This window comes from Notolepis coatsorum (genome assembly GCF_963971535.1).
Source record: "Notolepis coatsorum genome assembly, chromosome: 10".
In the NCBI taxonomy this organism is placed as follows: domain Eukaryota; kingdom Metazoa; phylum Chordata; class Actinopteri; order Aulopiformes; family Paralepididae; genus Notolepis; species Notolepis coatsorum.
In genome coordinates this window covers 131,130,661-131,142,821 of record NC_140174.1, presented here as the reverse complement: position 1 = coordinate 131,142,821, position 12,161 = coordinate 131,130,661, and the positions used below count along the sequence as shown (strand labels likewise).

At 41.4% G+C, this 12,161-nt stretch overlaps 1 protein-coding gene across 1 annotated transcript in view; it reads left to right on the top strand.

Annotated features, from left to right (window-relative positions):
• The window catches only part of wscd2 (WSC domain containing 2), a 77,149-nt gene extending 73,421 nt beyond the window's left edge, over positions 1–3,728 (top strand). Inside the window, exon 3 of the mRNA XM_084323188.1 lies at positions 1,101–3,728. Within this exon, the coding sequence (XP_084179314.1) occupies positions 1,101–1,453 (353 nt within the window). The 3' untranslated portion in view covers positions 1,454–3,728. The remainder of the gene's footprint in view (positions 1–1,100) is intronic.
• Positions 3,729–12,161: the final 8,433 nt, after the last annotated feature.

The window sequence follows — 12,161 nt, the reverse complement described above, 5'->3', positions numbered from 1 at the left end:
TAAAAAAAAAAAAAAAAAAAAGTATATATATTTAGTGAAATATTTTGCACTGTTGTCGCATTTATCTTGTTGAAATCCTCCCATAGGTTCTTTTTACTACCACATATTTAATTGAGACCCTTTATTTGTTTATTATTTCAATTTAGCTGGAAATACATTGCTACATCATTCAGTAACATTTGCAGAGCCTTATAACAAAAACATTATTACGGTCACCATTGTGACCAGTGGGATTAATCAACAAATTGTATTATTTCTTTTTCTATTTCATTGAACATTGCACATGTTAAAAGCCATTTTTTTTTACTCAAAATGTGAGTATTACCAAGTCAACTTGTGTTCTTAAAACAATGACAATAAACATAGTTTTATTAGGTTGAAATAATGTGGTTGTGTACATATATCTTTCTGTTAACTTATTGAGAACTGAACCTTAATGCGCAGTAACTGAACTCAATATTTTTAAGTTCTGGTAACTTATTATTATTATTTTTTTTTTACAGTGTAGTCTTGCGATCAATCAAAACTTATTTACACGATATACCTCACATTCACCCTCCATTCACATCCTGGTGTTTTCCTGGTGTTCTCCATTAGGCCTGTAGGTGGAGCACACGTACAGTACACAAACCGATGGTGTATGTCTGATGTGTCAAAAAATGAATGGGCAAATGTGAGTGAAATGGTCGCACTGTATGCAGCTGTTTGTCTGCATTGCATCCCCCCCCCCCCAACTCAGATTTAGGGTTGATACAACCATCATAATAATATTGTTAATAATAACAATAACAATAATGATGTAATAATGTAAAAATTATCATTAAAAATACCTGATTATGAGAAAGAAAAAAATTACGATGCATGGAATATTGTTGAGGCACACTAGTTACAACTATATTTCAAACAGGCACTCCATGTCAAAAAGGTTGCTGACCCCTGGTCTATACAATACAAGGTAAATAAAAGAGCAGATAAAATATAAAAAATAATTATTATACAGTTCCCACCAGGGCCACCCATGCAAATAAAAAAATACATAAATGAGAAAGGCACTTTGGGAAAAGAGCATCCACCAAATGGCATATGTTGTTGTTTTCCAGAGTGGCCGGAGTTTGTGAAGAACTACGCTCCGTGGTGGGCTTCACACACCATGGACTGGCTCCAGTACGGGAGGAAGGTCCACGTGGTCCACTTCGAGACCCTGAAGAAGGAGCTGTTCTCCCAGCTGAAGGTCATGGTCCTGTTCCTGGGCCTGGAGGCGTCCGAGGACCGCCTGCTCTGCGTCGAGGGACAGAAGGACGGCAGCTTCAAGCGCTCGGGCCTGCGCAAGCTGGAGTACGACCCCTACACGCCGGAGATGCGCGGCAGCATCGACGAACTCATCAGGACCGTAGACACTGCCCTGAAGAAGATAAACATGCCGGGCATCCCGGAGGAGTACATGCCAAGATGATACATGTCGCCCCTCCATCTTCCTCTTTCTCACATTTACTGGCTGTTTTTCCTTACCTGGCTCCCACACAACCTTTTGTAGGACTGTGACTATGAGTCTTTTATTTTTATTTTTATTTTTTTATTACATTGAAGCTCTGTGTTTGAAGAAATCGGTCTTTATTTAGAAATCGGTCTTTATTTAAGATCCATCCCTCGTCCCTCATCCCACCCATTTCCCATGGTTCGCATTGTCTTTTGTGACTGACTTGAACAGCACCTCCAGGTGAGGAGGTCAACGAAGGACTTGGCTGGAAATATTAATGAGAAGCACTTCTTTTCCTACTCTATGCACATGTACAGTCTATCTGTAAGGGGGACACTTCAGGGGGAACTCATAATGATTAAATACCTACAGAAACTAATGAACCTCTATGCTGACAAAGCATTTGGGACTAATATTATTTAATCAGCAGTTCCTCATTAGTTCCTAAGTACTTAACCATTATTATTGTGCCCCTAAAGGAAAGTGTTGCGTGTGCGCGTGTGTGTGTGTGTGCGTGCGCACATGCCTTAACATGAAGAAGGTACCATAGCGGTGACTTCATATGGAAGCACATCCACGTTCATTATGGCTGTGGGTTATTTTCAGCAAATTGTAAAAAAAGAAAAAAGAAAAAACTCTTATTCATCCAGAAGGTGAAACACTGAAAGGGGTCAGATGCAACATGAATTTATTTATATTTAGAATATACATTGTGATACTTTATGAAAAATGCTCTGCTGCTATCACACAATATAGAGAACAATATTCTTTTATACATGAAATGATGTTCACGGAAGACATCTGGATCTAATTTTGAACCTTTTTGCTAGATAGAAATGATGCAATATTTAGGCTATACCTTGATGGATACTGTATGTTTGAAAGTGATTTAACTTGGAATGCAAGAAGAAGAAGAAGAGAAGGAAGAAACTATCGTAGTACTTCAATCAATCATGGGCAGGTAAAGAATTACTCTTCATAGCTTTCCTCAGATGGAAGAAGAAGACCAGGGAGTCGTCCTCCTTGAAGAGACCTGACTTAATACAGCAGTTCTACAGCAGTGCACACCTTGAGTACTTTGGTTGTGAATGTTTTTCTTAACATTGGACTAACTACAGAAATCCACAAAATATGTCACAGTATAACACTTCCAGAATATTATCCCAAAGGTCATAGCATTAGGAATTATATTCTAATAATGATTATAGAATTAGATTGGAGATTGCCTCTAGTAGTCTTGCTCATTCCTCTCTATGAAGCTTATTTTTGAATGACAGTTGCTTATACCGAATGTGAAACACTGCATTCTCTTTTGTTCATTGCTTCATTGTAATACAAGCTACAACGTTTTCAGCGAGTGGTACTTATCAGATCTGCAGCTTAAAACAAATTGTTAAGCATTTTGTTCAGATTTTGCGCGAGCAGCACCTCTTGAGTGCCATTTGCAGTGTGCTATACTATAAGCCTAAAGAATCACAGGTGGCGGGGAGCCATGAAAGGTTGAAGGACTTCCATGAAGATATATATATCTTCAACCTTTTATGGCTCCCAGCCACTTGTGATTCTTTAGGCTTATGGTATAAGCTTAAGATATATATTTATATATATATTTATAGTGCGTGCAAGAACAACAAAAAAAAGTATTTGTAATGCAAGAAGCAAATGGGAGAAATGGCCTCTATTTTTGACACTTGCTTTAACCCTTTCACTACCACACTACAGAAGGTTAACCCCTTCACTACCACACTACAGAAGGTTAACCCCTTCACTGCCACACTACAGACGGTTAACCGTCTGTAGTGTGGTAGTGAAAGGTTATTAACCTTCTGTAGTGTGGTAGTGAAAGGGTTAACCCTTTGTCGTGTGGCAGTGAAAGAACCTTCTGTATTGTCGCAGTGAAAGGGTTAACCATTTGGTAGTGTGGTAGTGAAAGGGTTAACTTTGAGTGACTCTTGCTTTCATGACAGGTTGGCACTTTCTGGCCAATGGGTGTCACATTTGAATGTATTTTTTTATTGAATGAATGTAATGTGGCCCAATTAATGAGTGAATAAAACTGACATAAAGTGGTCTGCAGTGATTACAACGCAATCTCAAAGACATGATGCTAAACTGCTGAAACATAGATATAAACTAGGCTATGACAAAGAGTTTAACCCTTTGTTGATCAAAAGAGAATGCATACTATTCTGTAATATTAACTTGAATATATGCCCAAGATTCTCCTGATATTAAATGGCTCTTGATATGACTGTGGTGTTTTTTCTTTCTCTTTTTTTAGGGCTCACTCACATACAATAAAGCATTACATCATGCGCAGGAGTGGGTTGTGAGAATTAGACCATGCCTAGGGGTGGTCGTTAGGCCCGAGGCGCCTAACGTGTAAGAAACTAACACATTCGCCGTGACAGAATCGTTTTTCATTTAGTCTTTATGACCCTATCACCATATCCTTTCATAATGTTTACTGTCCGGCTTGTCCGCCATCTTGCATCTAAAAACGCGCATGGCGGAGTGATAGTAATGCGGTTGTGGGCGTGTCCTGGGACCAAGAGCGTGGGGTTATTACAAATACCCACGTGTAAGTTGACTGAATCGAGAAATTTGCATGCCGTTGTCATTCACATTCAAGCTGTACAATTTAAACAATACCATACTGGTAATGAGCAAATAGTTGTTTATTCATTGAATGCATGGAGCTGTTCCATCTTATTTCATTTGATACTAACTACTCAGTTCATACAGATTTCAAGTATTCAAATATCAATGATGAATATTGCATAAGGTTTACACAGTTAATAGATCACCTTCTTGTTTTATATTCATGTTCAGAGAGGAGTAATAGTTAGATCTTTGTATGTGATTTATATGGCAATTAAATCAATGGTGTGTTTGTTTGGGGAGTTTGACCTACAGTTAATGTGCCTACCGCGTGAAGGTGCATGATCAATGGACAGCACACAAACAATTTGTGTAGGTGGAGACTAGAGCTACCACAGATAGTAATAAGTTATTAAGAGTAAGTAATCCATACCATATATATCCCAATAGTTACCTTATTACTAGGGATGTCCGATATTATCGGCCGACCAATATTATCGGCCGATATCGGCAGTAAAATGTGATATTGGAAAATATCGGTATCGGTTTAAAAAAAGAAAAAAACAATAACAATATTTGTTATATATATATCCAGTGAAATTATTAGTTACCTGAAATTATTCAGTTTTTGGCGGGGGGAAACCCTGCATATATCGGTATCGGTTGATATCGGTTGATATCGGTATCGGAAATTAAGAGTTGGACAATATCGGAATATCGGTATCGGTAAAAAAGCCAATATCGAGCATCCCTACTTATTACCATACTTGGCTGAAAATAAACGTTGCTGCCTGTTGTGAATGTGTTTTTCCCTGTAGGCTAATACATAAATAGGCATACATTTTTGCAGTTGAGCAATAATTTGCAGTTGAGTAGGCTATATGTTCTGGGCTGTGTTTTTATGTCTTCCATCGAGGACCACCTTGGAAATAAATGTTTTAATTAATGCTTTTATGTGATATCCTCAGGAATACAAATTGTTCAAGATAATTCGTTTTTATTATGTGTTTTTAATTTTCAAATACATCTAATCAAATCAAAAAAGCAGTTTTTGCAGTTGAGCTACAGGTGTTGTATATTATACAGCCTTTTCATGCATCTTTATCAAGGGAACCCTTATCCTAATGATTTAAAAAATATATATATTATGATGATACGATATGGACCTAGTAGTTGGGTCATCTGTGGCACTTCGTTTCTCAATGGATTTGTCATCTAGGAGGGTTAATAAACTAATGTAGCCGGGGTGTATTTTTTTAAAAGGCAGGGACAATTTGTGAGAGACCAAAATCCAAAATGGCTGCCGTGGAAATTAACTTTTTAATGGTTTGACCTACAATGATGCACAATACATTGTACCAGCCCCCAGTCATGTACCAGCCAGCCCCCTCTCAGTCATGTACCAGCCCCCTCTCAGTCATGTCCCAGCCAGCCCCCTCTCAGTCATGTACCACAGCCCCCTCTCAGTCATGTACCACAGCCCCATCTGAGTCATGTACCAGCCCCCTCTCAGTCATGTACCAGCCCCCTCTCAGTCATGTACCAGCCTCCTCTCAGTCATGTATACCAGCCCCCTCTCAGTCATGTACCAGCCCCCTCTCAGTCATGTACCACAGCCCCCTCTCAGTCATGTACCACAGCCCCCTCTGTCATGTACCACAGCCCCATCTCAGTCATGTACCACAGCCCCCTCTCAGTCATGTACCACAGCCCCCTCTCAGTCATGTACCACAGCCCCATCTCAGTCATGTACCAGCCCCCTCTCAGTCATGTACCACAGCCCCCTCTCAGTCATGTACCACAGCCCCATCTCAGTCATGTACCACAGCCCCCTCTCAGTCATGTACCACAGCCCCCTCTCAGTCATGTACCACAGCCCCATCTCAGTCATGTACCAGCCCCCTCTCAGTCATGTACCACAGCCCCATCTCAGTCATGTACAGTACCAGCCCCCCTCTCAGTTATGTACCTGCACAACTGGCGGGGGGGGGTGCTTAGTAAGAGATGTGATTGGGCCAGACCAGTGTCAGTCAGTACCAATGGGCTGCTGTCCCAGCCTAGTAGTGGGCCGGTCGTTGACCAAACATAAAAAAAAATTAAAAAATATATTTTCTTTTTATAAATAGATAAATAGCGATGGTTAAGTGTGTGTGTGTGCGTGTCTCTGTGTGTGTGTGTGTGTGTGTGTGTGTGTGTGTGGCTAGCTTAGCATGCTCCCTGCCCCCCCTTAAAAAAAAACTACCTTTTCTGCGAATGGTTTTGTGAATAAATCTCCATTATGCTTCAATTAATGTGCGTTTATTGTATAGCAATAAGGTTGGATGAATTCGGCAATTGTATAAAGATGTAAGCACTGTCTATCTGTAATACAATTTTCAATCAATCAATCCAATAACACACGCTCACTTCATTCTTAGATGGCATGCCTTGAAACAGCGCACCTCCGAGCTGCTTCTACACGCGGAGGCAACTTCTCTTTATTTTTTTTGGAACTATTTTTTCTGCGGATGGTTTTGTCAATAAATCTTCAATGAATGTGTGTTTATTGTATAGCAATAAGGTTGGATGAATGTGCCAATTGTATAAAAGCCATTACACCACTTGTAGTCGTGTGTTATGAGAATTAGAGCATGCCTAGGGGGGTCTAACAACCCTCGGCTGCGCCTCGGGCCTAACAACCACCCCTAGGCATGCTCTAATTCTCATAACACACACCTGCACGTGATGTAATGCTTAATTACACCACAAAAACTGTCAATGCAGGGGAAACTACAGAAGACCTTTTGGGGGAAACACTGCTTCACTTTTTTGCATTAACACTTTAATCGCCGTTGACGCTGAATCACGTCTTTCCCCGCCATGCTCATTCTGCCGAAGACGCTGGACAGCGTCTTTGATATCAATATTTCAAAAATCTGTGATCGAAATCATATTTCTCCCCCGGAGACATGAGATGTACTGTTGAGTCCCTCTCAACTCTACAACGGTTCAAGAGCGCCATCTGGTGGCCGATCGGCGGATCGCCCAGGGGAGAAACAGGAAGTGGAAGCTGGTGCTCATTTCAATTCGGTCCGATCACTCAGTAATAGTCCCAGGACTCGAGCTGATCACAACGGATAGTGATCCGTTACCAATAACTTGATAAACAACATGATTTGGACGTATATACTATTATACAACCTGGAAATGGATCGGATATTTCGACATCCCATAATAGAAAAAATTATGTTCCACGCTCATCTCCCAACGGCGAGAGGAAGCTACAGTGAGTTTCAGCGTTATTTTGTAATGTCTTCGATACTAACTGCTCTGATGATCATATCACCCACACTAGATGAATGATATAACGTTGCCCACGGAATTATAAACGACCCCCCGCCCATCCGGTCAACATCAGATCATACGTAGTAACTCCTAGAACCACGTCCAGTTGACATTTTTTATCTTGCACAGATTCCTACCAAACTGTATTTGATCATCAATATAATGCATTTAGGGCTATAAATCAAGTTCTGGAGAAAGCTGCAGAAAACGATAAAAACATACTTATACTTTAGATCGTATTTTAGTATGAATATGTGAATGAAAAAGTATAACGTTGCTACACCCTGAACAATATATATAGGACGTTGAATGGGCCATAGTAATGTCAATTGAGCAATACAATTTAAAAAGTTATAGCCCTGCAAAGAAGGGGAACTTCTCCATGTTAAATAGGGCTGGCGAGGGATGGTAAATTATTAATTTAACCCCGGCGATCAAAGTGCTAACCCTTTCTCCGCCGATGACGTGTTTACACGTCATTCCTCGCCATGCGGAATCTGCCAATGACGGGTTACGGCGTCTTTGAGATCAATATTTCATATTTTCGTCATGGTATTCACATTTCACCCACGGAGTCTTTGCTGGTGTTGTAGGACTCCGCTCAACTCTGCAACGCTTCAATACCGCCACCTGGTGGCCGATCGGCGAGTTGCCAAAACCGGAAGTGGCCGGAAGTGCTTAGTCCGTCCCCTATTCCGTCCGGCCGCGTCTATGCCTTCTACAACGCTGTTCGGTTTCCGGGTTCCTCTGATTGGCCGCTGAAGCACGCCCCCCGAGTGACGTGCGAACAGCCAGCCTTCACCGAGCTCTAGTTCTAACCAACTCGATGGAGATCAACCCCGAGGTTGGAAAATCACTTAGATTTCGTAAATATTTACCCGTTTCTCATACGGTTAACGATTCAGAAACAATCATTGCTCATCTCTGTGTGTTTATGTCGTTGCAGATGCTCAACAAGGTGGGTTTGATACGCAGTCATGGCGGCGAAAGTGTCTTTATTATTTAGTTAACGTTATCATTAGCAGGTAAGTTATGAAGTCATTGTTTATCATAAAACCAACAGCATGACTATTCTGTGCTAGATCAAGACACTATTTCAATAATGGATGACGGTGCGGAATTATCTTTTTAAAGCAGAGTAGGAGTAGAAAACAATTCATGAAAGTAGAAGATATAGGTGTGCAACCTCGCTAGCTGACGTTATATCTACAGAGTACTAACTGTTCTCATGGCGTGTATGCTTTCACCGTCATCCATTATTGAAATAGTGTCTTGATCTAGCACAGAAAAGCCAGTCATGCTGTTGGTTTTATGATAAACAATGACTTCATAACTTACCTGCTAATGATAACGTTAACTAATCAAAATAATAAAGACACTTTCGCTGCCATGACTGCGTATCAAACCCACCTTGTTGAGCATCTGCAACAACATAAACACACGGAGATGAGCAATGATTGTTTCTGAATCGTTAACCGTATGAGAAACGGGTAAATATTTACGAAATCTAAGTGATTTTCCAACCTCGGGGTTGATCTCCATCGAGTTGGTTAGAACTAGAGCTCGGTGAAGGCTGGCTGTTCGCGCGTCACTCGGGGGGCGTGCTTCAGCGGCCAATCAGAGGAACCCGGAAACCGAACAGCGTTGTAGAAGGCATAGACGCCGTCCGGCCACTCGTTATCGCTCGCAGGACTCTATCCAGACACCGTGCATATCGATCCGTTGCCATAACTCAATAAACAACATGATTGGACGTATATTAGTATTATACAAACCGGAACTGGATCACCTAGATCAACATCCCATAATAGCGATCTTTTTGCTCCACGCTCATCACCCAACGGTAAGAGGAGACTGGGTGAGTTTCAGCGTTTTTCTTTACCATTTTGGATACAAACTGCTCTGATCTATATAAATGATTTAATGTCGGCCACGGAATTATAAACGACCCCCCCCCCCCCCCCCCTCCGGTCAACCGCAGATGATCAGTCAACACGTCTAGGATCATGTACAGTTGACATTTTTTATCTGGCGTCGATCTAATATATGCATTTATGGCTATATCTCACGTTCTATGAAATACTGCAGGAAACGATAAAAACATATTTATACTCTAGACCGTATTATTGTATGAATGTGTGAATGAAAAAGTAAAACGTTCCTACATCCTGAACGATAGATAATTGATGTTGAATGGGCCATAGTAATGTCAATTTAGCAATACAATTTAAAAAGTTATAGCCCTGCAAAGAAGGTGAACATCTCCATAGACAAATAGAGCTGGCAGAGAGGCTACAAGGATGGATATAAGCTCCGGCAGAGAATGGGTTAATAATCCATCAATATTATAATTATAATTTCAATATTAACATAAACATTGTCCGATTTGGGGCAGGGGTCATTAAAACGGCAGTGAGTATCGTCTTGTTGAGAGGTGTTTAGTTGATATACAATCAAATACAAGTTTAAATATATACATTCTAATGTGAAATATGTTGTTCCTGCTGTGTGATTTGAAAAACGGAAAAAAACGACTACTTGTTTAGAAACGTACAGTAACCGTTTTCAAAGTTGCTTTGGAATGACAAGCATGTCTGTCAGTGCGATGCTGGAAAGTTTCAAACCTGCAGTGGGTAGTAATGTAACTGTGAAAGGAATATCCAGGGAGTCCCCAGAAAAAAGAAAAAAAGGAATAAGAAAACGTATAAGAATGATTTTTTTAGATATTCCTACCTACAGTATAGACAGTTGTGTAATTCTGTACAAAATCATATCCAACAACAAAAATCTTTTCAGATGGGCGTTCCAAAACATATCTATTTTTTTACCCCTTCATATTATAATTGTGCTGGAGCTTAAAGGACTGTATATAAATGTCACCTTAGGGGGTTGGTCGGATGCCTTAACTGCCAAACTAATTGATACCAAATTACACAACTGAGTAAACTAAATTGAATGGAGTCACCTAGACTAGAAAGAGCGAGGAAACTGTTGAATCATAATGCCATTTATATAAACAAGGGGGAAAAAACATACATACAAATATTCTTGGTACTTTATACAATTCCTAATTAAAATACTATAGCTAAATTTAGATGGGCGCCCAAATGGTTCTATTAAACTGTTCTGGCCAACGTTGCCGCGGTTACCATTGCAGCAGAGGAACAATTCCCTCTGCCGGACGAGAGAGGTGGAGAGAGAGTTAGTAATCCTGGTGGTGAGAACCCGGAGGGGTTCTGTAGCGAGGAGTAGTCGACCGCTGCGTGGTGATGAAGGCGGGAAGACGCTGCCCGGTCCGATTGGCGCTACCGCAGTGCAGACCAGATGCCCCGCTGTTGGGTATCCGAGTGTCTCCCTCCGCTCAGTAGTGAGTACAGAGTCCCTTCGGCACAGACCCTAGCTAAATGTCCTCCAGTCTGTGCTATATCGTCCGATATGTCCAGTACGGGCTACGTTAGACATTAGCTCCAAGCTAGCTAGCTTCTGCTAACGATAACTGAAAATACAATAGTTAGCTGTAGTCCGCTAATCACTGTCGTTTACTAAACATCTAATTAGCTAACTACTCAAACTCACACTCTCTGGTGGAATAATGTCCGTGTGGTAAGCAACTTTACATCCCTGGTCAAAATGTCCGTGACCTTCATGTTGGATGCATTTTTCTTTCTCTATACAAGTCTGGACAAGTTCAACGATACAGGAAGTGACGCACGATAACTAAAAACGTCCACCTCGGCCCAGTAGATGGCAGCACTTTCACACAACATGAGATGCCAGCAGCAGGCAGACGAGTAGGGTACAGAGACACAGAGCCCGGCGTGGACGGGTTTGAGGCGGGGCTTCGTGGCGTGGACAAGTATTGTGGCCTGGACAAGTATTTGTTGGAGTGCGCATGCGGATGAGGGCGGGGGGGGGTGGGGGGCTCTCTCGCTCGCTCTCTCTCTCGTTTACGACAAGTATTTGTTGGAGTGCGCATGCGGATGAGGGGGGGGGGGGGCCTCTCTCTCGCATATAGTAATAATAGAGTATATACATTTGAGGGGGAATAAACTGTACATATACAGCACTGTTTGTGATACAAAAATAGTAGAGTACATTAACCTGGCACACAACATACTTGTTCACATGTCATTTTTCTTTCACTCTAAAGTACAGTTTATTCCCCCTCAAATGTATATACTCTATTATTACTATATATACTCTACTATTTTTGTATCACAAACAGTGCTGTATATTTGTAGACCTCTTCCAATGTACAGTTTATATGTCTGAGGAGAAGACTGGTACTCATCATCTTCGTCTCCACAAAGTAGGCTACTGGGGGGTCTACTGTATGTGAGACATATTTCCTTTAGAGTGAAAGAAAAATGACATGTGAACGAGTATGTTGTGTGCCAGGTTAATGTACTCTACTATTTTTGTATCACAAACAATGCTGTATATGTACAGTTTATTCCCCCTCAAATGTATATACTCTATTATTACTATATGCGAGAGAGCCCCCCCCCCCCCCCCCTCATCCGCATGCGCACTCCAACAATTACTTGTTGGAAACGAGAGAGCGAGCGAGCGAGCGAGAGAGCCCCCCCCCCCCTCATCCGCATGCGCACTCCAACAAATACTTGTCCAGGCCACAATACTTGTCCACGCCACGAAGCCCCGCCTCAAACCCGTCCATGCCGGGCTCTGTGGCTCTGCAGATATACCCTATTGAGGCAGACGGTGTAAACAGTATGTGGAAAATAATAACTGAGCTCCC